Here is a 27,361-nt window from a genome sequence, read left to right as displayed (position 1 = left end):
AAACAAGTAAGGACTTACGGAAGAAAAAAAGTCCAAGACGTTCTCAGATTTCTAGATTTGCTCTTTCTGTCCACCAGGTGCAACTTCCCTTTCTCTTTCACTTTAATTATTTTTTCTCCAAACCCCTTGGATACACCTTCAGGATATCTCCTAAAGATGTCTAGAATTGACTCCCCTTGAATCTACCAAAGCTTCAATATGTTGATAATATAGTACTTTTGAGGGCCAAGAAACTCAATAGCTACACCTCCCCACACGCCCGGGAAAAAAAACAAGTTTCCCTTTGGCAGCTTTCTTCCCTTTACACTCCCTGAGCTGCCTGGGTGAGGGCCCTAGCCAGAAACAACCCTGGTCCAAAAAGAGGCAAAAGAAGCACATGCATCTGAGGAGTGACAATCTTTGGGGAAAGAATTGACATTAAACACCCTGAAGAAATTAGCACTGAGCAAAAATCTAATTCTCCAAGTTTATTCTCAACTTCCTCACTTTGGTATTGCCTCTGATTCAAATAATTGCCTAGCAGAATAACATTTATAAGTAATCAACATGTTGTGTTTTTAATGCCAGACACACGCCCTATGCATCTTTCTAATTTCCCAGAATATCTAGCACATCATTTTGAAAATATCTGGTGTTTAAAAACACTGGTTGAACAACATCTAACGCAGTATCACACCATGCATTAAGAATAGAATCAGATTACATGATAGTCCATAACTTTCTGATTAAAACTTTTTGTTGATTCCCCAATGCGTATTTCAGGGTTTCCCAAACCATGTTCTGAGAAACAGGAGATACCCTTCCAAACAAGTCTGTAGTCAAATAGTTGTGGAAATGCTATCCAATATAAAGAATCCAAGAGGTTTCACAGTAAATACCTGCTTAACTGTCTCAACTGGTGCCTCTCAAATCGTTTTGACCATACAAAACCCTTTCTTTCCTATCACCACCCCACAAAACACATTCTGGTAAATCTTTTGGGTGAAGTCCAAATTTGTAAACAAAGCATCTGAAGTTCCACATCTATCTGTCACCTAACTCTTGAGACTTTTCTTTTACCATACCTCTGCATCCCACCCTGCCCCATGCTCCTGCCACACCGGGATACTCATAATTTCCCCCAAGTAAGTTCACTGTTTCCCACTTTTACCTTCACGTCCTTCTTCATTCCATATCCTTACTCTCCTTGTCACCATTCCTAACCTCTCCCATCTGGCCTCCGCTGAGGGGCCAATACGCTATCACATCCCCTAAAACAATTTTCAGGGCACTAATTGCTTATGTCTCTGTCTCCCTCTTCTGGATTATAGAGTTCCTAAGCATAGTGATGGTATCTTTCTTATCTTGGTATCCCAGTATCCGGCACCCGATAGCCACTCATGTACTGAGTGACAGAATGACTCCATGAATGACTGACTCCATGGATCATCATTTCCCACCTTGCTATTTATCTCTGCTGTCTCAACTGCTAATAGTGCTTAAAGGTGAGAATTTGAATTAAAACCACAAAGAGGTGAGAAGTTGAAAACACAATCTGACTTGAGAGCCAAAGATAATTCGAATGCCCTACTTTGGTCAAAAATTTTTACTTCTTCCCGATCTTTTTTTCCCCCCAGAACTCTGCCATCCAAAAATTTGACTAAAATTAGTTTTTTTGGTTTTTTGGTTTGGGTTTATTTTTGTTTCCTTTTACTTTTTTCCTTGCAGTTGAACAATAAACTGCCAAAGAGAGATGGTATAAACGGAATCCAGAGAACTCACGAAGTTGATAATTAGCCCCAGAATAAATGAGCTGATTGTCCTAGTGGATTTAAAATGTCAAACCTAAAGGTCAAATCTCTTTCCAATAAATACCAAAAGAATGTCTACATCAGTGGTTTTCCACAGGCTGGTAAAATATCCCCCGAAAACTGCTGGGGTCAACAAAGAGCAGACAAATTTGAATTTTGTCAAATAAAAATAAAATAAAAACAAAAGCCCAAACCCTAATCTCACCACCACGACTAGAAAAAGAAATATTCTGAATAGAATATAGTTAGTTTTGTGGGAAAATTTTTTCATTGTTGCTGCCTTTGTTCCATTATGAAAAGAAGAAACATCATGGGCCACCAGTTGAGAACCACTAATCTAAATGTCTACCATAAAGTTCTATAAAAATATTGTTGTTCTTATTAGCACAGTGCCTAGCACAGTTTATGTTCAGCTAATGTTTGTTGAATGAAGTGTTCAATTACGTCATTTACTTCTTGCAGTCAATAGGCCATTAGCTAGAACTGGACATCCCTTTTGTTAAGCAAAGATCTGTTTGCACTTGTTACAAGAAACAGCCAGAACCCTGGCTATTCAGAATCCTAAATCAATCTTCCAAACCATTTAGGGATAACACTTTGAAGACAAGGAATTTTTTTTAATTTATTTAATTATTTATTACCATTATTTTTAAATCCAAGTTAGTTAACATATAGTGTAATAATGGTTTCAGGAGTAGGATTTAGTGATTGATCACTTACATATAATACCCAGTGCTCATCCCAACAAGTGCCCTCCTTTTTTTTTTTTAATGTTTGTTTATTCTTGACAGAGAGAGACAGAGAGAGAGAGAGAAAGAGAGAGAGAGAATGAGTGGGGGAGGGGCAGAGAGAGAGAGTGGAAGAGAGGATCTGAAGCAGGCTCTGTGCTGACTGGCAGAGAGCCCGATGCAGGGCTCACATTTATGAACCGGGAGACCATGACCTGAGCTGAAGCTAGACGCTTAACTGACTGAGCCACCCAGGCACCCCCCAACAAGTGCCCTCCTTAGTACCCATCACCCATTTAATCCATCCCCTCACCCAACACCCCTCCAGCAGCCTTCAGTTTGTTCTCTAAGAGTCTCTTATGGTTTGCCTCCCTGTTTTTATCTTATTTTTCCTTCCCTTCCCCTATGTTCATCTGTGAAATAAGTCAGTCAGAGAAAGACAAATATCATGACTTCACTCATATGTGGAATTTAAAAAACAAATATGATAAGGAATTTTAAAAAGTTACTCAGTTCATCTATATACATTCCTGGGGAAAACAATGTGCTAAGAGCTGATGAATATGCAAAGATGTAAGATATAGTCTGTGCTACCAACAAATACACTAACCTAGATGGAAACATAAGACATGCACTAAATGCCTTCCTTAGTAGAGGTGGAAATAAAGTACATGGAATTATAGACAAACGAATATTGCTTCTAACTTCGAAGGAGGGAGTGGCAGAGAACCAGGGGTGTTGAGAACCAAAGAAAAGCTACATAAAGAGCTTTTTTTTTTTTCCCCCTTAAATATCTCTGGGGTTAGTAATTTTTTAATTTTTGATCTCAGGATCTCTTTACACTCCTAAAAACTATCAAGGACTCAGGACGTCTTTTGTTTATATGGTCATACCTATCAATACTTAGCATATTGAAAATTAAAATGAGTAATTTCAAAAATATTTGTGTATTCAATTAAAAAAATAAATATTTTAAATGACATTTTTAGTGAAAAATAACTGCATTATCCAAAACATGAGTTTTTTATTTTTGCAAATCTTTTCTATCTGGCTTAACAAAAAAAAAAAAAACTGGATTTTCATGTGTCCTGTGTTCAATCTGTTGTGATATGTTGTTTTGGCTAAACTATGCATATATGAATATCTTGCCTCACTCAGGTAAGTTCTTGGAAAGGGAGGAATATTTTAATAACTTTTTCAGAGAACTATAGGTATTCTTTGATATTATACCAAAACTCAACGAAATGATCATCTGAAACTATTATCAATAAACTTTTCATACAATTACATTAAACTCAATGGTCTATCTTGCATTTTGAATGGATCGTCTAACTTTGCCTGATTTTGTAACATCATGCAATGTTCATTTGGGTTATGCAGATCTTTCCTAAGTTGACACATTTCATTGTCAATATCAAAAATTATATTCATTAATATCACTGCTGATTTCATCAGAAAAGTCTTTAAACACTGAGAAGCTGTCAAACAAGCTCATGGTGGCAGGCACAAGTTTTCCAAACTTTTATTTTTTACCTTGAAATCTCGAATTTATCATTACCAACAATGCTGTCGGCTGTTTTCCTTAAAGTGGCAGCAGCACTTCATTCACTAAGAAAATGCATGCCAAACCCAAGTCGAAATAAGCAATTTGTCTGTTGGTCATTCTGTCAAGCAAAATGGCGTTCCAAACAATTGCACAAGTGCTTTGCCCGGAGACAACCATTGTTCTTTGGTGTGCAGAAACACTTTATAAAATGTACTTCCCATTACTTCACACAGAATATTACAAAGATATGTAATCAAGGCCAAGATTTAATAAAATTAATATAAATTTTACTACCTCATCAAGGACCTTCTTATGTGAAAATGGCTTTTTCCTCGCACGGGTATGTTAATAAAGCATAAAATGATTACTAATAAAGTTTGTTGCCACAAAACCTTGATTCATACTAAGATACCAGCAGTGTTATCCGCTTTGGCTTTTCCAACATCAGTGCAAATGTCAGCACAATGAAAACAGGAAATAATATCTTGGTACTAGTAGGAAAATAGTTTTCACTTCATGAATCCCTTGAAAGGGTCTAAGAGACTCTAAGGGTCCTCAGCCCACACTTCAAGAACTGCTAGTCTGGCATATTGCTTGGCACATAGCCAGCACAATGAATCTTCAATAAATATTTGTGGAATAAATGAACAATGAACAGAGAAATACATGTATAATTTATCCCATGATGTTTAAGAAACAACAAGTGGTTAGAAAATAATATCAGTAGTCCATTTAGACTTCTCACTACTTCTAGAGGTAACTAGTACATTTCCTATTTCATATAGTCTGTGGACAAATGCGAAATGTTAAACTGTTTTATCAAAATGAAGAGGGTAGTCATGACAGGTTTCTGAAAGTAACAATCAGAATGTTACAACCCAGTTTTCTCAGCACCAATCTTTGAAATTCACAAAATCATGTGTACTGATAAAGGAGAAGAAAACAAATTCGGAATTAGTGTTATAGCTACAAAAGGGGAATTAACTTGTTGATAAATTCACTCAACATTTCTGAACCTATATCATACACATGGTACTATTAATCCATGTAATGCCTACCAATAAAAACCTGCAAGTAGAATAACCAAAGAATTAGACCTTTTGGAAATGCTTGACAATAACAGAAATGTATCATTACATAGGTTTAGAACTAGAAAAAAATCTTAGAGAACACCTAACACATCAGTTTTTGAACATGAACTCACCACCCACCACGGGTAAAATATGAGTTATGAAGTGCTTCACAAGTAATTTGTTAAAAATTTACTTACTTAAAAGTTTAATGTGAGACAGAGCAGGAGTGGGGGAAGGAGCAGAGACAGAGGGAGACACAGAATCCAAAGCAGGCTCCAGGATCTGAGCTGTCAGCAGAGAGCCGGACATGGGGCTCAAACTCATGAACCATGAGATCATGACCGGAGTTGAAGTCAGAGGCTTAACCCGACTGAGCCACCCAGGCACCTCAAAATTAACTTTAATGTCAAAGTTTGAGAATGAGATTTTTAAGAAAAGTAGGATGTATTTAGAGTTATCTCTTTAACAACGTCACCCTCATTTTACTAGTTTTCTGACATGTTTTCTTGAGTGGGAGAGAGAAGAGTGGAGTTAGAACTCGAACCAGGAATGTGCGGCCTAGACCATCTGTTCCTCGAGTCTATAATCACAATCTGCCGTATGACTGTGTGACTATGCTGCTCACAAAGTATCAGCCATCATGTGTATCTCAGTGGGAAAAGAAAATGGGAGAAACAATGAACTGATCCAAATCTCTTATTCTGTAAACAGCAAAACAGAGATAAAGAGACTTATCAAAGGTCAGACGGCCAGCTGGAGACACCGTTAAGCTAAAATCCCTCTTGTCTACATTCTGCAGCATCTACATTTTATTATTCAGTTCACATAAAAAGTAAGAAAAGGACATAAAGAAGTGTACCTAATATTGGCAATGCAAAGGTTACACTGTGTCCATGAGGGTACATCAATGGTATAATTAAAACAGAAATATGGACAAAAGCCCACCTTCTGATGTCAATTATAACTTTACTGAACGCTATTTTTTTCAGGATTCCTGTTTTGAAAAGCATCTAGTCAAATACAGGGATTTATTCATTCTCACAGTAACATTTTATGACTTCTATCTCCAATATAAAACATAAATCTTTTTATTCTAAAATGTACACTGATTTCATAGCTCATAGCATCTACATTATATATGTTCCATCTAAAAAGTATTTCTTAATATTTAAAAAGTGCCAATGAGAAAGCAAAACCCGCATCAATCATTTTTGATTACTACAAAAAATGCCTTCAGAATTTTTCAGTATGACTGTTTCATTTTGTTGTGTTTACATAGTACAGTTTCCTTTTGCTTTTCTGTTACTAGAGTTCAAATTCAAACTTTCTCACTGACGAGTTAGGTTTCATTTGGCAAGTTTCGTTCTGAGCTTTGAGAATCTTATCTGTAAACACGGAATTTATAAAAGCTTCCTTGCAAGACTGCTACTAGAGGAGCACCTGGCACAGAGACACCTCTCAATTAAGACTACTAGTCCAGGGGCGCCTGGGTGGCACAGTCGGTTAAGCGTCCGACTTCAGCCAGGTCACGATCTCGCGGTCCGGGAGTTCGAGCCCCGCGTCAGGCTCTGGGCTGATGGCTCAGAGCCTGGAGCCTGTTTCCGATTCTGTGTCTCCCTCTCTCTCTGCCCCTCCCCCATTCATGCTCTGTCTCTCTCTGTCCTGTCCCAAAAATAAATAAACGTTGAAAAAAAAAAAAAAAGACTACTAGTCCTTCCTTAAGTAACATTCTCTATTGATTATTCGTTAATACCACCCCCCCCCCATGGAATTTGCAGAACTGAATGTCAATGCCTCTTCGTGACATCTTATACAGTTGATTTTCCTTATTGAAACGTTCTTCACTTGTTCTTCCTGTTTTTAATTTTTCTAAGTTTATTAATTTTGAGAGAGAATGTGAAGGCAGGAGCAAACAGAGAGAGAGAGAGAGAGAGAGATTGAGAGTCCCAGGCAGGCTCTGCACTGTCAGTGCAGAGCCCAATGCAGGGCTCAACCTCACCAACCATGAGATCATGGCCTGAGCTGAAGTCAGATGCTTAACCCAGGCGACCCTTCGCTTGACTTTTCTATGACACTACACAGTATCATTTTCTTCTTCCCTTTCCAGAAATCACTTCTCTATCTCTTGTTGTATTTCCTTCTGATTTCCAAACTGTGGTTATGTTTCAAAGCTACCTGTTCAGTGCCCTGTGTATTTCTATTTAATCTCTTTCTTGCACATCTCACCTACTCTTACGACTTCAACCATGTGAAGATGTAGCTCCAAAACTGAATCAAGCTCTAATGCTGCATCTCTAATATCTCTTAGATAATAGCACCAGCTTGCATCTGTGCACTGTGTTCTAATTTACAAGACAATTTCATATAAATGGTGATATAGTCTTATATAGCTTACAAGAAAGAATCTTTAGTCACACTTTATAATATCATTCAAATATTTTGCACCCATACATCTTACTTGATATTACTATTAATGATAATCATTTCTGAGCACCTGCACTAGGTCATTTTGTATGTAGGTATGTATCATTTAATCCTCTTATCAACCCTCAGGCAGGCATTCCTATATGTTGTAGTCATTGGTGCTATTTGCTGAGCATTTCTGACTCTCCATTTTCCAGGCAAATTAAGAATGCACTTCCTGACCCCCTGTGATCGAGTGAGACCATGTCATTAGTTCTGGGCAATAAGTTGTGAACATAAATGAGAATGTATGTCACCTCTGAGACACAGCACTTAACTGTTGCTCTGAGACTCTCCAGAACTTTCTTTCCCTCTCCAAAAGTGACCAGTAATTTCTATTAATTAGATAGTGGCTGCTCCATTAACGATGATCCTAGAGTCCCCCCACTGACAATGAATGTGCAATACAAGCACGAAATAAACCTTCAGTGTTTTAAGCCACTGGGATTTGAGGATTATACATTCCAGCAGAATCTCTGGTTCAGAGAATAATTTGCTTGAGGTCATAAGGCCAGTAAATGATGCAGCCAGAATTTGAACTGTGGTCTCTATTAATCTCTTCTACCACATGAAAAATTCTTCAAGGGCAGTGACTCTTGTGCTCCAGATTATGTCCTTGTTTGGGAAAATAACTGGGTCTGGAATGATTAGAAGTCCAATACGAAAGACAACGAGACCGCCTTGAAAAGCCCAGAATCTCCCTCATTAGTCAGCCCTTCTATTCCTAAATACCCCAAAGAGAGTCTTACCTTGGTCAGAAAACACAGCTCTTCTCTCATACTCAGATATTAAAGGAGAGACCTACTTCACCTTGGATCACCTGGAGATAACAAACCAGTCTCAGTCGTTCAAGACAAAAGTTTTCACCCAGCTGCAAAACTGAGTAGTTCCTGGTCACAATAAAATTCCTGAATACAATGAACCTAATTCCTGAAGTGACTGAAAGAAAGCTCCCTGAGCACTAACCATATTCCTTTGGTGCTGCTTCTCTTATGGAATAAACAAGTCAGTGCCTAGATGCAGACCTTAGAAATACAGTGCCCTGATTTTAATCAATGTATCAAAAAAGAAAAAGAAAAAACAATCCATTTGCCATGACTTATATCCTTTCCAGTGGCCCAGAGATCATGACCCTGAACCTAAGAAGAAGGAACTATGGCAACAGCTCATTTTTTTTACCTGAAAGTAAATAAGTATGGAAGTAACAATAGGAGCTTTTAGAGACCAGCTACACACAGAGATTTGGCTGCAGTTTCAGAAGAGAAGGCAAACATTAGTAACATCACGTTTTAAAACAAAAAGAACATTTATATTGTGGACAAAATGTACAGAAGGCCAGAAAGAAAGGTAGAGGAAGGGGTAAGAATATCAGGACTTCATAAAGTAACACCAAGAGATACTAACTAGACCAGAAAATGCTAATTGACTCTTAGAATCCACTCTTCCTTCTTTGTGTTAGTAATAGAACCCTCTGCAATTTTTTAAAAAAATCTTTTTTAACGTTTATTTATTTTTGGGACAGAGAGAGACAGAGCATGAACGGGGGAGGGGCAGAGAGAGAGGGAGACACAGAATCGGAAGCAGGCTCCAGGCTCTGAGCCGTCAGCCCAGAGCCCGACGCGGGGCTCGAACTCACAAACCGAGAGATCGTGACCTGAGCTGAAGTCGGACGCTTAACCGACTGAGCCACCCAGGCGCCCCAGAACCCTCTGCAATTTTAGCTGAACATACTGCTACCTTTCTCAGCCTCCCTTGCTGAGACCATGATATTAAGTTTTGGCTGATGGAAAATAATTCGAAAGATCGCATCACCTCCTTTACAAAGTCACTTACTTCAGCCGTCCTCTTCTTTGGGAAATGGCAACGACTGTAGCAGCATGCCTGGACCGTGCCATGGAAGCTACTTGAATGGGAAGGCAAGCCACCTGTGGGCTATTACCTACCCTGGGCTACTGTGGGAGAAAAAAGAAACTTTTGCTCACGTAAGTCACTCTCCTTGGAATCTTTGTCACAACTGCTTGGCATGTAGCCTACCAACGGCTGATGAACAAATATTTATTGTTACAAAAGTGAATAGTAAGGGAATTTCAAAGTCAACAGCGGTAGACAGATTGGAGAAGAGAGAGCAGATAGATCCTTCTTTTTCATGACTGGATATCACACAAAACAGATGAATCAAGAAGCAGTGCTATAACTATATTGACTAAAATTAGGGAACTACAAGAACGATTTAAAAACATTACTCCAGAAGAATGACACAGAGATGGAGACGGGGGTGGAGTTGGAGATGGTTCCCATGTACCAAGAACCATGCGCAGGTTTTTCATAAAAATAAAGCTTATACGTGCAAAAAAGATGGAATGCCTTAACGGACCATTTCACCTAAAGAAAGAGTTGCTAATGTAGGCTGACTAAATCCTAAGCCTGGGACTATAAACTACAGTATCTACATCTATCACTAAAAGAGTATTTTTAATGAGTTGAATATAAGCCCTAAACATATGTGTCCTTAAATCATGTCTCAAATATTTTAAGTTAGAACTCTGCCACCATTCCAGGAAAACAGAAAGTTTTAGCACCGGAAACTGCAAATAAATATTTGCTCTTGTACCAGAATTTTAGCATTCCTCCCCTCCAAGTTTATGTTCTGCTGCAGAACGTAAGAAAATTATACAATGAAATTCTCATGATGGTATGTGTTGTGGCTTGAATCTGATAGCGCAGATAAAGGAGAAGTTTTATGAAAATGGACTCCTATCACACTGAAAGATAAAGCTTCACGGCCTCTATCAACTACCCTTTGATCCCAAGTTGGACTTAGGAGAGAGGAGAAGACATGAATGAAATCATAGAGCGAAAGATACATAATATTTTACAAAATGTCTTTCTACTTTGTCCCACAGTAGTTTTCTTTACTAATTTTAGGTGGTCAAATCATGTTTTTAAAAGAATTTGGGGGGCGCCTGGGTGGCTTGGTCGGTTAAGCGTCCGACTTCGGGACTTCGGCTCAGGTCATGATCTCACGGTCCATGAGTTCGAGCCCCGCGTCGGGCTCTGTGCTGACCGCTCAGAGCCTGCAGCCTGTTTCAGATTCTGTGTCTCCCTCTGTCTCTGCCCCTCCCCTGTTCATGCTCTGTCTCTCTCTGTCCCAAAAATAAATAAACGTTGAAAAAAAAATTAAAAAAAAAAAAAGAATTTGGGTTTTCCATATGCATCTCAAACTATTCATTTGTTTGTTTCTTTACCAACTTATTATTGGTAAACTCAATTTGTTTCTTTCTGTACTAATTTGTTATTCTTTCTGTATTCCTGATCCTGTTAAAAACTACTTCCATCCACCCAGTCACTAAACTCCAAATCTGAGAGTCATCCTCATTTTTTTTTTCATTTTAACCATTCATATCTAATTGACACTAAGTGCTGTCAAATTTATTTCCAAGATACTGCTCAAATACATCCTTTTCTTCTCATCTTTCATCTAGAATGCAGTAATGGCCCCTTATGGTCTTCCTGCCTCTAACCTGAGTCCCCTCACATCTACCCTCCCTACTGCTGCAAAAGTGCTGTGTACTAGTTCTGACCATGTCAATAGCCCCGCTTCAAGTGCTTCCAAGCTCACTAGCACCTACAAGGGAAAATTCAGCCAATCTGGCCAGGCATTCAAGACCTATCAGCTTCACTTCTTTTCCTGCCTGTATAACTTCTGCCCTCAACACTCCCTGGTACATGATAGGCTCCATGAACTCTCTTGTCCTTTACTTTGACTCTAGTACCTTACACAGTGCCTAACCCCTAGTAGGCATTCAACAAGTATTTTTTGGTAAATAAATACTCTGTTCTGATGGTGGCCAACTATTTATCCTACCCTCGCCACACCACCCACAGACTCATAAAAGGAATGAACTCTTCATTTTTAGCCTTCAAGACCAGTTTAGACATCATTTCCTCCAGGAAACCTTCCCTTATGGTGGTTCCACACACTCCTCTCCCTATCCCTTCCATTAGAAAGGAATCAACTCTTCTTCATAGTAGTTCTTACTTCAGTGCCTCTATTATTATAACTACTTCTGCACGTTAGAGTTTCAGGTTTATATATATGCCTCTCCTACAACCTCCTTGAGAATAGTCAGTGGTATTTGCCACTGTAAAATAAAGGCTCAATAAATGTTTTCATGGAACCAAACTCAAATGTCACTTCCTCTGTCTTCCCTCATCTCTGTGCATAACATCCCAGTTCCCGTAAGACTAGAGTCCTATGCTGTATCTAGTCAATGTGGCATACAGGAAAGAGGCAGAGCTGGGTTCAAATTCTGACTCCATCACTTAGCCCACGTGATAAATCTTGAGCAAATTAGTTACTTTCTCTGATCCTCAGTTTCCTTACTTACAATATGTAGATCATAACACTTACTTCATTAGGTTTTGGAAGGATTAAATGAGATGATATTTTTGAAAGCAATTAGCAGACTGCTCAATGAATTTTGCTCCCCTTACTGAAAAGAAAAAAAGGAAGAGCTATCGTGTAGAGACAGAAATAGAACATGAAAGAGTGTGTATGTATGTGTGATGTGTGTGCATGTGCATATATGTGCATATATGGCAGCGTTTAATTAGCTTAGTTTTGGACCAGGTTAAGAATGAGGTGCTTGTCTAACAGGCAACTAAGATTAATTTGAGATTAGTTTTTCTATTACAGCAATATGTTTCAGTGACTGCCAAAAAAAAAATCATATCTTTGACAAAAAAATTTCAAGTTTTGCAATCGACTGTTTCAGTCGTTCACACACAGTGATCTAACTTTATGCATGAGTGAGAGCAATGTACTAATAAAACAGAAATCTGACAAAGTAAACTTTTGGTCAACTCTAATTTCAACATTTCAGTAAGAGTTAGAAAATACTGTTGCAATGCACCTAAAAACTGTCAATGTCACTCACAAAGATAAAACTGTTCTAGAACTTATCATGAATTTTGCATCACGACTCAGAATTAGAGGTACTGAATTTCCAGTACTAACCTTGTGACTGATACTAATTTGTCACTTGAATGCCAGTAAATTCTATTATTCTTAGGCTCTTCTTCCAAACAGATGCTAGCAACTTTTTATATTTCATAATCACACTATTATTTACATTCGGGTTATTCTATAAGCATTTCAAAGCCTCCTAATTGTGCTTTATTGGATTCCTCTTATCAATTAAATGTTGTTTTGCAAATAAAGGGCTTACCTGTTATATAACACTCAGTAATTCCTTCAGATAACAAGAGAGCTCAGGAAACATGCATGCATATATTCTGCATGCAGGGGAAAAAAAGGCCTCAAGGATGAACTCTAGCCAAATGATACAATGATCATAATATCCTTAAGAATGGTAAAACTGAGGTAGAAAATGTATGATGGTAATCACTAAAGGCAGTAGATGTTATATAATTAAGTGAAATATGTTCTCTCCTTAAAAGAGAGAACATATAAAAATAACACTTCTACAATAACCATGTGGATCTATAGCCCCACTTTCGTTAACAAAAGCAGAGCAGAGCAGAGAAGAGACAAATGCTATTTATTGTATTCTGGTTTTTTTTTTTCAAATTTGGTATTTAAATTAGTTTAGGCTCAATGATGTTTCTAAACACTTTTTCAAGGTCATAGAAGTTAAAATATGTCAACCTTTCAAATCCCTATGAAATACAAAAGCAAATAAAACACAGAAACCATATGGCAAAATACTGAAAACTAAGAGGAAAAGATCATAAAAAGAGTATAAAACAACAGGACAAGGAATGCCATCACAGATGTCCATGATAACATAAAATATAAAGGATTTAAATGCACCTACTAAAAAAATGATTCTCATATAGAGTTACAAAACAAAGAAATGACAGGGAGGGAATTTTTAAAAAGCAGAGATAAAGAGAGCCTGCACACTTGCATACACGTGCACACCACACACACAAAGGCGGCAATACAAGTAAGTATCTTTTAAAGAGAACAGAGAGGAAGATGTGCATCCGCACTGGAAAGTGAAATAGGATAGACCCACTCTGAAATACTTCTGCTAAACAAAGTGCAGAGCAAACGTACTGGAGAAAAAGCCAATCCCAACTCCTCTCATGTGCAAACATTGTTCCTGCAAGTTAGTGAAAGAGAATCCAGCAGATTCCTGCCAGGATTGTAAATAGGCGCCAGGGCCAGAAAGCAGGTAGGTCACAAGTATAAAGAGCTTAATAACTGGCACAGAGTATATGTAGAGCCAACAGTTAACTCTGGCAAGCACTTCTGGCATGGAGGCCACACTAAGCAGGGGTTCTGAGGTAATGCGCATGCCTAGCATACCACAGATTTGGGAAGCACTGCCATGGCTGACTTCTGAAAAAGACAGGCAAATGTAGGGCACTAGGGGCGCTGCCCTGGAAATTCTGGGCGCTTCGATAAGAGAAAAGACACCGAACTCTAAGGCACCACTTCTTGTTCCAGTCACCTCCAGTTCTGATGCTCCTTCCCCTCTCTCTACACTGTGGCCACTGGAGTCAGAAAATTAAAACTACAGTAAACCTAAACTGTTGTCTTCTTCTCTTTATCACCCTGAAAGATTAGGAAAAGCACACATCAAACTCAGCTACAAGGCCTCTCACTTCCCAAACTGGACAAGCCCACACTGCATTCACCCTTTACTCTATTTAACAAACAGATGCTGGGGACAAAGTGAGAAACAATATGCCATGATCCCCGCCTCTGTGAAGCTAACATATTGTGAGAAAGACACTATTAGCAAGTGCAGTAAGGATCACAGAGAAACAAAGGGGGCATAAATACACTTTATCACAGAGGGAAGTAGTCTAGTTGTCGGGGGAGGGAGGGGAGGACAGGGGATGGGGAGGGCATAAGAAAGCCTTCCTGAAGGTAGTAACATTTAAACTAAGAATAAAAGATAAAACTGTGTTGCCCATATTAAGAATGAAGAAACAAGTGTCCCAGCGGCAGATAAGAATGACTGTAGTCTGTTGGCGGTTATGAAAGAAGAGCATGTCTGGATGGTGTAGGTGAGAAGTACAGGGGGGAGACGATAAGGCTCACAAAGTAGGCAGAAACAAATCCTGGAAGCCATTATAAGAATATGGAACTTCAGGGGCGCCTGGGTGGTTCAGTCAGTTAAGCATCTGACTCTTGGTTTCGGCTCACATTATGATCTCATGGTTTGTCAGATCAAGACGCATGTCTTGATGAGCACAGAGCCTACCTGGGATTCTCTTTCTCCCTCTCTCTGCGGGTCTCTCTCTCTCTCTCTCTCATTCATTTTTTTTAACATATTAAAGGGGCTTAAGACACAGCCAGCCAAGCAGAGATAATACAGAAGCAAGTGATATACAGGACTGTGGCTTGGGAAATAGATCTGGTTTATCGCTAGATTTAGGAGGAGTTAACTTTATACAAGTGGAACTAAAGCAATGGAGTAAATTAGATTGCCTCAGAAAAGGTGTAAAATGAGAAGAGAAAATGTCAGAGCCCTGAGGAACTTCAACATTTATAGGTGAGCTGGAGGACAAAGAGTTAGCAAAGAAGACCAAGAACAAGCCCTGGCCAAAGAAGGAAGGGGTCAAGGAAAGTGTTGTTCCAGAAAAACAACGATAATGATGGTTAGGACAATGATAAGGATGTTGCTAGCTAACATTTACTGTGAATGAACTCTGTGGAAAGCACTGCACTAAGTAATCAACATTTATTATCTAATTCAACGATTATAACCATCTATGTGGTAGGAACAATATACTATCACCATTCTACAAGGGAGGAAAACTAAGGCACAGATACTTTAATTAATTTGCCTAGGATCACATATATAACAATAACAGTGCTACAAATCAGTAGAAAAGACTATTTCTAGAAGTAAACAGTCAATGTATCAAACGCCCTGAAGTCAGGAAGACAGGTACCCAAATTGAGTCCATTAGGTTTAGTGATATGGACGTGATTAATGGCTCCAATCAAAGAAATCTCAGTGGAATAGCATGGAAGGTTCCTCTCATTTTCTTAGATCCTATAGCCAATCCATCGGCAATCCATGAGTTTTGCCACCAGTACCATTATCAAGTACACTAGACTTTAATGGTTTACCTGCTTCCATTTGATCCCTACAATCCATTCTCCACACAGCTGCCAGACTGATTATTTTAAAATGCAAATCAGATCTTGTCACTGCCTGCTTAAAACCCACTAATGGCTTCCATCACACAGAATAATATCTAAGCTCCTCATTATGGTCCAAAAGCCCCATATGATCTCACCATCCTCTTTGCCCTCAACTATAACCATCTTCCCTCCTGCTCCTACCACAGAATGGTCTTCTCACTCCTTCTACAACAGCCTATGCTGGTTCCAAACTGAGAATGAAAGCAACTAGTCTCTCTAGCTCATGCTGCATCCCCAGAGATTAGAGAAGTTAGTTCCTGATACATAACACAGATTTAATATATATTTTTGGATGGATAGGAGATAGACAGCAAGAACATAGACAACTTGTAAAACAACTTGGTCACAGAGGATGATGGCAAGTGGAGTAGGCTTTTTGTTTGGTTATATGAGAGAAATATGAGCATGTTTAAATAAAGGATATTAGGAGATTATCCAAGACCTTGGCAAAACCTGAAGACCTCATAAACTCACAATGTAAGAGAAAAAAAATCAGTTAGGAAATTAATCAATTTAGGAAAAAATTAAAGTTATACAAGAAAGTTACAGTACAAAGGGATTTCACTCTCTATGCTGCAGTTTTTTGTTCTGCAATTTGAGGGGTTGAGGAAAATCAGTAATTTCCAACCACTACCAAGGACTTCTCTTTACTTAATTATTTTCCTTCATGATCGCCCATGGTTACTTCACACTGAAAGGAGGTTCTGATTAGCAATTACATATGTCTGATTAATGAAATAACTACACTTAACAAATGCAACTTAGTTGGCAAGTCCAAGGCTCAGGAAGATTAACTGATTCATTTAAGGTCACAGAAATATTTTTTAAAAGAGGATGCCGTTGTCTAAAAATGAAGAAAATGGTCCAAATTAGTGCAGGAAATCAATGGAACCAATTCCAAGCCACATACTAAAGGAAATGACTGAAAGATTTTAGAAGAATAATGAAGAAGGTATATTTTTTAATTAGGGGAAAAAGCAATAATAAATCCCAGAGAATTCTTTAAAACTTACATTAAAAAGTCATGGTCAAACCATGAAGGAAATTAAACTATAGCATGACATTAAAAACTGGTGTTGTGCAGGAGAACCAGCTTGAAGCTCACACTAGGGTCATTCTTTTTTGGAAGTCACAAAAATGCTTTAATACCTTAAAAAGTTAAATGGGAAAAAATATAACTAAAAAAAAAAAAAAAAGACTACATAGGAGTCACAATAGTATAATGAGTAGGAACATAAACTCTGCAGCCAGACTGCCACGATTCGAATCATAGTCATGCAAATTATTGAGTTCCTCGCTCCTACGGGCCTCATCTCAAATATGAGCTCTCATGGTAACATGCTACCTCCTTGATAAAGTTGCCATGGACAGTAAATAAGTTAATATATGTAAAGGGCAAACACTTAGACCAGTGTCTGGAACAAATAGTAAATACACTAGTAACATCTATATGCGAGTATTTGCCGTTATCATTATCACTATCATTATTATCATTATTTGGGATATATGGATGGTGAAGCATAGAAGCAGTGGGAGAAAATACAACTATTTGACTTCACAGGAAAATAGAAGCACCCTACCAGATAAGTGTGAAAGGAGCAGAAATAAATAAAAAATAGAAAAACATATGGATAACAAAAGAAATGTTCATCTTTAAAAATGAGTTACAGACACCAATATGGATAACACGAATATAATGTGATGGGGGGAAAAAGCAAGTCACAGAAGTTACACAGCAGATGACACCATTGACAGGCCTCCAAACATGCAAAAGTAAATAATAAAATATGTAGATTTAGATACATCTATGGTATAACTATAAAAAAAAAGAAGCAAGAGTGTATTAGTTATCATTTGTGTGAAGTGATCATCATGGAATGCAGGACTGTGGGTACTCTGAGCAGAGAGGGAAGCTGTGAATGAAGGTCACACAGGCAGCCTTTACCATTCCACTTTTGAAGCGGAGTGGGGACACCCAGATTTTTAAAAATTACTCTGTATGTCTTACATAGAGATGTGATATATTCTTTGTGCATGTGAAATATTTTATAATAAAAAAGGGCAAACGTTTACTAATACGTTTTAAAGGCAAGAGAAGTTTGTTGTTGTTGTTGTTGTTTTTAACCTAACTAGTAAAGTTGTTTTTCTTCCTTAAAGCTCAATGGAGATTTTCTTCTTTAATGATAAGAGCAAATTAACTAGTTTAAGAATTAAATATATTTCAGGGCGCCCGGGTGGCTCAGTCACTTCAGCGTCTGACTTTGGGCTCAGGTAATGATCTCACGGTTCCTGAGTTTGAGCCCCGGGTCGGACTCTGTGCTGATGGCTGGGAGCCTGAAGTCTGCTTTGGATTCTGTGTCTCCCTCTCTCTCATCCCCTCCCCCACTCGTGCTCTGTCTCTCTCTCTCTCTCCCTCTCTCTCTCTCTCTCTCTTTCAAATGAATGTTAAAAAAATTTTTTTTCATTAAAAAAAGAATTAAATATATTTCTAAAATGGTCAAAAGCAAATTCTACTAGCAGTGTACCCTAATTAAAAGAAGACTGTTCTTATCTGAGATATAGCACCAAGCCTAAATAAGCAATTCTTAGCTATACATTTAGGACAACCAATATAATTCCTAGTGCTTACTGCCATTACTTCAAATGGGATAGCTAATACGATGCTTCTAATTCACTGTAACCTATCCTCTAAATAAATACTGAATCTTTAAAAGGGTTATATAACTTTGCTTATGGCTCAAATTACTGAGCACATTAGGCTACAAAGTTCAAACAGAAGATCTTAGTCACAGAATAATATTTATACTTAGTTCCACAAAACAGACAACTTGAACCAAACCTAACAAGAAAAGACATAATTACATATAATTAATTATGTCATTTCCATTAAAAATTATGAAAGATACTTGCAGACTTTTAGACAACCCATACACTCACTACAGAATCCATACACTACAGAATCTTATATATTAGGTATCACTCAGTCCAACCAATTCATTTTGCAGATGTGAAGACTGAGGCACATGCCTTAGACAAGAAAAGGACTTAGACAAGAAAAGGACTTAGACAAGAAAAGGACTTACATGCCTTAGACAAGAAAAGGACTAGGAAAACCCAGTCTTCCAATTTGTTATCCAATGTTCTTCTTATCACACTACACTGATTCCTTTGCAACATGAACATATGCACAAGGATGCAAATATATTAATGAGTCTGCAGTTTTTCAACTGGCTCTGCAAGTTGGTAAACATCCCCACCTCAACTCTGCTCATCCTGGCTCTCTACAGTGACCTAACTAGAGGGCATATAGATAGGAAAGATGGTAGTGTCTGCACTTTTTCATTCTCAGTTACTGTGAGGCCAGGGCTCCCAGGGACCTTCGGTCCCTCAATTGCTGTCCTATCTAATCTTCTGGACTGTGTACAGGGAGATATGGCTCTGCCTTTCTTTCCTTATACACACTAATCTAAAATAACATATCCACCTGTAATAGTCACTGTAGATCTCTCCCAACCCCAACCACGCCCAGATTCTCTAACAATCAAACTCGATATAAATTAAGAGAAATTAAATAAATAAATAAACAGCAAATAAATAAATAAATAAAAGTCACGGCTCTCTGATTTACACAAAAGCTGTCCTGATATTTTTTAAAGACTCTAACATGCAGCATAGGCTTATCTTCAGTGTTGTCTTAAATTTAACATATGTACTGAGGGAGTGGTTGGTTTTGTTTGCAGGTTTTTTCCACTTTAAACAAAATAAACTGACCTAAAAAACCATAAAGATTCATCATGTAATTTACTGTAATAGAAGACAGTTATGCCATAACAGAGACTGCTGTAGGGATGTATTTGTATGCAAATCACCTATTAAATTTCATCCTAAAAACAGGAGGACAGCCCTAAGAATGATGCTCATATACCTAAAAATATAATTAGAAAACGTATTCATATACTAATCCCTGAGACTGCTTCACAGCCCAGTCTTAGCATAAAGTACATTGTCTGGCATAAAATAGTCAACTGCTGTTGCAGGAGCATGTTGAGAAGGGTTCTTGTCATTCCAAAATTTCAACCATGGTCAGCTTCTCCGCCCCATTCTAAAGTGAGGTGACAATGAGTCACTGAAAGCTGAGTCCAGAACCTCTCTGAGAGTATCCACAAAGCAAGAAATCAAGCTGTCCATAGACTCTATATACCATAATTCCTACACATGTGTACTTTCGAAACATGAGAATGCTTTTTTTTTATATTAAAAAAAACTCATTTAAAACCTCACTAGTGGCTTTTTGCTAGTAGGCATTTTCTCAGTCAAAAGCCACAAAAACACAAAATACTACCATATGAGATGGTTCCTTTTTTTAAATCAAAGTAGAAATTATTCTTAATACTCTAGACTGAACATAAATACGTCATTTTAGACAAATGTAATGAACAGTGTACTATTTTTAGAAACAGAATCAGCTTATACCGTTGGTCAGGAAGCCAGGCCCTGAGAACACATGTCCTATACCAACATTATTACTCTATTTCACTTGCAGTCATCTTCATATCTTACAAACCTCTACAGTGTGTGCAACTGAAGTCCTCTCAATGAAGTAAATCCCTCCTGCTTTCCTTCAGAAAGTCAGATATCAAGAAATTGTCTCGTGGTTTCCAAGTCAGCACTCAGCTGGGTAACCCATTCTTACAAATGCCAGGCAACAATGCCACTCCAGGCTACCATGGCGAAATGTCAGAGATCGGGGTATGGTGGCCCAGGTGGCCAACTCAAGTGTTCAAGAATCGTGCAGGTGACATTTGAAAAGGTAAGAAAACATGGCATTCTGTAAGAAAGAGGTAGGAATGTGATTTATTGTACTTTTTTTATTTTATTATCGTTTAGGAAATTGTCAACAATTATTTTATGGATAAGAACTTGACCATGGCAATAAAAAGTGCCCACAGAGAACAACAACCCAAAAAAAGCCAAAGAGTACTTCATCTGGTGGCAATCACATTGGCTTCACGTTCTTGGGGAAGGTAAAGGGAGGAATGAGGAGGAGACAGTGTAAAATGTGGGTTCAAGGCCAAATGAACCACTTGTGGGAAGCTTAGAGTACAGACAAATCAGGGCTTGGTGATGAGGAAGACATTTAAGGAGTTAGTTCCTTATCTTACCATAAGCCACTGGAGAGGTTAAAAAGGCAAGAAGGAGCAACAATTTTGCAGTTCAGGAAGGTCTTTCTGGGTGTAGTATCCTTTGTTCAAGGCTTCCCATGTACTATTTGTGGAGTGCGTAAATGTGATGTCCCCTAAATAAGGAAAGTTCATGGACAAAATGCCACATATTAACTGGGCATCTTTCAAAGCCAGATGAAACTGCATCTTCTTGATGATGCTTTTCCTGTCCCCTCCCTCTTATTCCAGTCAACAAAAATGTTTTGTTTTCTTCTCCCCTTTATTTTTAATCTTCCTTACTCATGATTTTTTTTAAACTGTACTGCTTCATTCTTTTTTTTTTTAAGTTTATTTTAGAGAGAAAGCGAGAAGCAGCAGGGGAGGGGCAGAGACAGAGGGAGAACGAGAGAATCCCAAACAGGCTCCCCACCACCAGCGCAGAGTGGGATGCGGGGCTCAAGCACATGAACCATGAAATCCATGACCTGAGCCAAAACCAAGAGTCAGATGCTTAACAGAACTGAGCCACCCAGGTGTCGCATACGTTGATCTCCAGACCCGAACCTTCCATTTCTGATTCAGCTACTTGTCTCCACATTAATATTCTACCAGCACCTCAAATGCAATAGATCTAAAATAAAACTCATTTTTTATCCTCACCCACAAACCTCCTGAGTTCACATTCTTGCAATCACCCAGGCCTAACGTCTTTCCATCATCTTTTATTCATCCCTCTCTTTCACCATCTCCAATTAATTGTTTATTTCTGTCCAATCTATATCAGCAACACTTCTCCAATCCCACAGTCACTAACCTAGCTCTTCAGTCTCTAAGAAAAACTCAGGGCACCTGGATGGCTCAGTCAGTTGAGCATCCAACTTCAGCTCAGAACATGATTTCACAATTCGTCAGTTTGAGCCCCACATAGGGATCACTGCTGTCAGCACAGAGCCTGCTTCAGATCCTATATCTCCCTCTCTCTCTGCCCCTCCCCTGCTTGTGCACTCTCAAAAGTAAACATTAAAAAATATATATCTTATAACCCTTCTTTATTAGTCCAATGGTTTCTTTCCTGACTCAGTTCATCCTTTGGATTATTAGATGATATATCTTATACTCCAACTTTGATTATAATATTTTGAGGACACAAAAGACTTCTATCTCATAGCTTACTAACCCAGTCCAAATTTTCTGGCCTAGGATTAAAAGCCCTCCACATAGGGGCGCCTGGGTGGCTCAGTCAGTTAAGTGTCCGACTTCGGCTCAGGTCATGATCTCACAGTTTGTGAGTTTGAGCCCCGCGTCAGGCTCTGCATCAGGCTCTGTGCTGACAGCTCAGAGCCTGGAGCCTGCTTTGGATTCTGTGTCTTGCTCTCTCTCTGCCCCTCCCCTGCTCATGCTCTGTCTCTCTGTCTCAAAAATAAATAAAACATTTTTAAAAAAATTTTTTAATAAAAATAAAATAAAATTTTAAAAAAGTCCTCCGCATTCTAGGCCACACCTAATCTTCAATCTTTTATCTTCACACTATTTCCCTTCAAATAGTCTCCAATGATTTTCTACACCCACCCTCTCTATCTGACCTGGTAAATATTGGGTGCTCAACACAAGTTGATTCCTTCCACATCAATTTGCTATATTCTCTTTCCCCATCTATCTCGGTTTGCAGGAAAACACTCTATCATTCTATATATGTGATTATCACACAGGAAATTACAATGTTCATGGAAAAGCCTACAATATCTAAGAAACAGCAAGGACTGAGAAAGAAGAGCAGTGGCTGAACTCCAATGTCTGAAGAAGGCAGTGACAAGCAGGATGCCATACAAGCTTCAGAACATTTGAAAAAGCTGGGATCATTATACCTGGGATGATGGATGCTAACAGCCCATCCGAATTCTTCTACATGATCCATTTGTCTAATAGAACTTATAGTCTAGTGAAGAAGATGAATACATATGGATTTGATAATGCAAGACGGTAAAATCATGCTCCAATCGGGGTACAAAATGTCTTGAAAACACAAGGAAATGACAATTCTAAGAGGTGAAGAAAGCTTCACAAAAGACCATGAGATGGAGCCTTAAGGACAGGTTCCAAGAGAAAAATATTCCAGACAGCAGAAGCAGTCTAAAAGAAAGTAGCGATGGAAAATGCTAGACATGTGAGAAACAGGAAAATAACTAAGGAACTCCCTCAACTATTACTATTTTGAAAGTCTCTAATTATTACTTAAATAGTTTCAATGAATTCACCCTGAAGAGCTATTTGAGCTCAGCATTCTAATGCAGTGAATTCCTAAAAATATGCAGACGATTGTAGGATGGATCAGTTGTCATTAAAAAGGATTTTCAAGTCAGGTGGATCCTGAGCTGCGTTGTAACTCCTGAATGTAGTGCTAACCCCCCCTCCCCCCACCCCATTTACTCCCCAAAGGCTCCTCTTCAGCATTCCTGCCTCAGTATGAATGAACTGCTCTAACATCCTAGGATCCCAGTGAAGGTGGCTTTTCCACACACAGTGCAATCAAGAGAAAATTATACCTTTTAAGGACTAATAACCCCGTAATACAAAATGTAAAAATGCAAAATCAAACCACGTAAATGTCTGCAGTCTCTACTACAAAGAATTCTAGAATTAAAAGAGACCTTAGGGGAAATCTGTGTCAACAATGTGACCCACACTATGTCTATTGCGTTCTTTCTCTCGGGAATTTAGGATCAAGTCTCAACGTATCAGTCTTTCCTTGTGCTTGGAACCAAGGGACACGTAAATACTCAGGGGCTGCTGAACAGTCACATTCAACCATGAACACAGGAAAGCGGGAAAAAAAATGGTCAGCAAAGAAAGAACAGTGAAGCAAAGAAAGGCAAACAGTAGAGAGCAGGAAAGTTCCAGGTTTTCCAGTCCCTGGTCCCTAATAAGGTCTGTCTGCATTTGGCTCCCGTCAAATTTCTTTCTTTCGTTTTCTTAAAACTAGTTCATGTTCGTTTCTGTTACTTGCAACAGAAGCTTAAATGAGGCAATAACCAAATCCTCTATAAAGTCAATTGGTTGATTTATTACTGACCTACCTTTCCTATAATTTCTTTTCTCTTTATTTGCATTTCCTTAAAAGCCATAAACATGACTTTGGTATGCTATAGAGAAAATATGTGAACAAGGATCAGGAATCACGCTGAGCATTTTAAAAGAAAATCTCACTGTGCCCACGAAGGAGAAAATATAGAAATACTCAAAGTAAAGCCTTGAGCAATTTGTACAGCAATCACAGATGCTAACTAACAAGTAGTAAATGAAATAGCTATCTGATTGCCCTCCTATCCAAACTCAATTTAATTCTGAGTAAACCAGATGGGTAGGTCCAAGTATGATCAATAGGGCATTTTGTAGGAATGTAGGGCATTTCATTTGGAATGCCTCCAAAGAACTAGTCACAGGCCTCCAACTACAGAAAAGTTTGGGTGCCCTACAGTGGTATCCCTAACCCAAACACAAATTCCAAAACTGAATACCAGACCATCTTAGGGCCTGGGCTTAGCTGTCCCCAAAGAGCAGTGAGACATTTACGCCATGACATAACCAGCACCTTCTGCTATTAGAGAGGGAAAGATAAAGTAACAGAAGCTTACTATCATGGAACTCTGTCAAGGTGTGTGCAACTGTGTGCATATGCCAGATATCAAGATGTTCCAGACGCAGATTCAGGCTCCCAAACCTGGATCCATACCAATCATTTCTGACTACAGGTAGACCAGTTTAACATGCATAGCAAGTAAGAGTTGACAATCAGAAGTTTGAATCAATGTAGTCTGGGTAACTGCAGCATTTTATAAACAAAAACAATATTCCAGGATCCTGGAGTTAGAAGGGACACGGAGACTATGTCCAACTTCATCACTTCACAGAGAAGAGAGCTAAACATCTGAACCGAATCCCCAGCTATAATAAGTAACACAGCTGAGATAAAATCAAAGAATTGCAACCAGATAACAGAACCAAAAAGCATTATTTCCTAAAGTTCCTCTTTAATGGTTGAAATTTCATTTGTAACTTAAAAGAGATAAACGTATTCGAATAGGGAAAACCTATGAAACTATTGTTGGGATCTTCTTTGCATATTCTTGTTACTTGGGTTTAGCAAAACAGTAAAGATTTCTGACCTAATGGGTTAACACTTTAGCTAAGATATTAGAACAAGCACCTTTAAAAGCCAAAAAACCGTGAGTTGATTCAAAATCTAAATTATGTTGTATGTTTGCAACCTTGGCAGACAGGCAGTTTAGGCACTGTGACAAAATTCTCCATGGCAGAGAGCTACTTATTTTAATATAAAAAAATTCCAGACGTTCACATAGGGCCCTAATAAAAGTCACCAGAAATTAGACTTATATGTCAGCAGGGACCAAAATTAAAAGAATGAATGTTTAAATGGTCCAAATATAAATTTGGTGTTCAAAATTGCTGGAAAGGGGCCACAGTACGGTGGATTTGGGTCTTCAAGGGCTGCTTTACCACAAGTATTAGGTAAGTCAACATATCACTGAAGGAAAAAGAAAAAAAAACCCATATTCCCTGGCAGTACAATCCACTCTTTATCGTGCAGCACAGTATTTTCTAGAAGACCACTAATAAAAAGTGCTGTTAGAACCTGTTGTATTTCCCAAGAAGTACTATTAAAGGTACTCGTAAAATACGAATTCATAAAAGATCTTTAAAAAAAAAAAAAAAACAGTACTAATCAGTACTGTTTTCAATCATGCAATTGATATCATTGCTTAAATTAGTATTTATAAACTGCACATTTAATAAAATTAAACATTTAAAAAGCTCCCATTAATCTAAATTGGCAATTTTATAAGTTACCTGAATCCTGAAGATTTTTGTTATAGACGAGACCAACTTTTAAAATCTATTTTGCCACCAGTGTTACAAATGGAAATATGAAGAAACAGACCAGAGGGTTCTGAACATAATGTATGCTTAATAGAGTCAGCTTTCAACTAATTTATAAGTCCTAATTGTAAGCCACATCTAATGTTGACAGTTTAGTCTACTGGTGGCAAAATCAAAAGCAAACTAAAATTTTCTAATCTCAACTGAGGACCTAAAATTTTTGTTCTATCATTCCAGAAAAAAAATTAAGAACTGAGAAGCTCTGATGATTAGTAAGTTACTCATCACAAATAGCAACGTTCGTGCAATTTCACATTTACCTAAACCTACATTTGTAATCTCAGATCATTACTTTTCATAAACAACCTTACGTAAAAGAAAAAGCCCTCACTAATATTTGAAGAAAACGATCTTCAAAAATTATCGTGTTAAAACCTCAGAATTACGACAATTATAGTCCTAAACCAAGGAATGCAGGAATGGTACCTTCCGTTCACTTTCGTTCACTTTAAAACAGTCCACTGTAAAACTTACAAAACAGACTCGGATGCTTTTTTCCCCTTAAAAACAACAAGACTGGTACCTGGCATACTCGGGGTTTTGTTCGGTTTTGGCCTATTAGATACCAGCGGGGCCCGCGGGAGTCTGAGCCTGAGCCTGAGCCTGAGCCCGAGGCGCGGGCGACGCGGCGGGCGGGAGGGGGGGGGGGGCGGCAGTGCGCCCCCGGTGTCCCCTCCTCGCCTCCCGCCGCTCCCGGCGCTTCCTCCCGGCGCGTCGGCGCGTCGGCGCCCCACGCCCCTCCTGGACGCCCGGCGGGAGACACGGGCCTGACCGGCGCATTCCCACGCGCCCCGGCCCGTTATCCGAGCGGGCACTTCGGCGGGGCGGTCCTGCGCCGAGCAGGGGCTCCGGGAGGCCCCCTGCGCGGCGCCCCTCCCCTGCCCCCTGCGGGCTGCCCCGCCAAGCCCCTCCCCGGGGGCCCGCGCCGGGCGAGCGCTTCCCTCGGGCTCAGGTTCGCGCCGGGGACGAGATAAGGTGTCAGCGAGGCGGCCAGACGCCTCCCGTAGGCGGGGGCGAAGCCAGCTTGACCTCCTTCCATCCACCCCCCCCCCAACCCCCCCCCCACACACACCGCCCGCGCGGGGCGCTCCTCTTCCTCGCCCCTCCTGAGCTCAGGAAAGGGGGCGTCCCCGCAGGAGTCTGAAGGGGGCGCAGCCCGGCGCTCCGAGGGGATCAGGGGTCGGGGTCACACCTCAACTCGGCAGGGCTGGGGTGGGAAGGGGGAGGTGAGGCGGCGAAGGAGCCCGAACTTACCTGACTGCGCGGCTCCCCGCGCCGCAGTCGCGACCAGCCAGAGGCAGAGGCAGAGCGAGAGGGGGCGCGGGAGGGTCCGCCGTGGGCGCATGGAAGGGCCGGGGAGCCGCCGCCGCCGCCGCCGCCGCCGCCGTCCGAGCCTCGCTCCCTCCCTCCCTCCCTCCCAGGCTCCGGGCGACGGACGGGGCGGCGGGAGGCATG

At 39.5% G+C, this 27,361-nt stretch overlaps 1 protein-coding gene across 3 annotated transcripts in view; it reads right to left on the bottom strand.

The window, feature by feature from the left end:
• Positions 1–27,341, bottom strand: part of MSRB3 (methionine sulfoxide reductase B3) — a 174,599-nt gene extending 147,258 nt beyond the window's left edge. The window contains exon 1 of one of the 3 annotated variants that reach the window (XM_043562958.1): positions 27,161–27,341. Coding sequence is in view for 1 of the 3 variants with exons in the window: in XM_043562959.1 (XP_043418894.1) it covers positions 27,161–27,251 (91 nt within the window). In the remaining 2 variants the exon portion in view is untranslated. Of the gene's footprint in view, positions 1–26,429; positions 26,530–27,160 lie in introns of those variants that run through there. The other 2 variants (XM_043562959.1, XM_043562960.1) reach the window with 2 other exon arrangements.
• Positions 27,342–27,361: the final 20 nt, after the last annotated feature.

This window comes from Prionailurus bengalensis, chromosome B4 (assembly GCF_016509475.1).
Source record: "Prionailurus bengalensis isolate Pbe53 chromosome B4, Fcat_Pben_1.1_paternal_pri, whole genome shotgun sequence".
Taxonomy (NCBI): Eukaryota; Metazoa; Chordata; class Mammalia; order Carnivora; family Felidae; genus Prionailurus; species Prionailurus bengalensis.
This window is presented reverse-complemented; position numbering and strand designations above follow the sequence as displayed.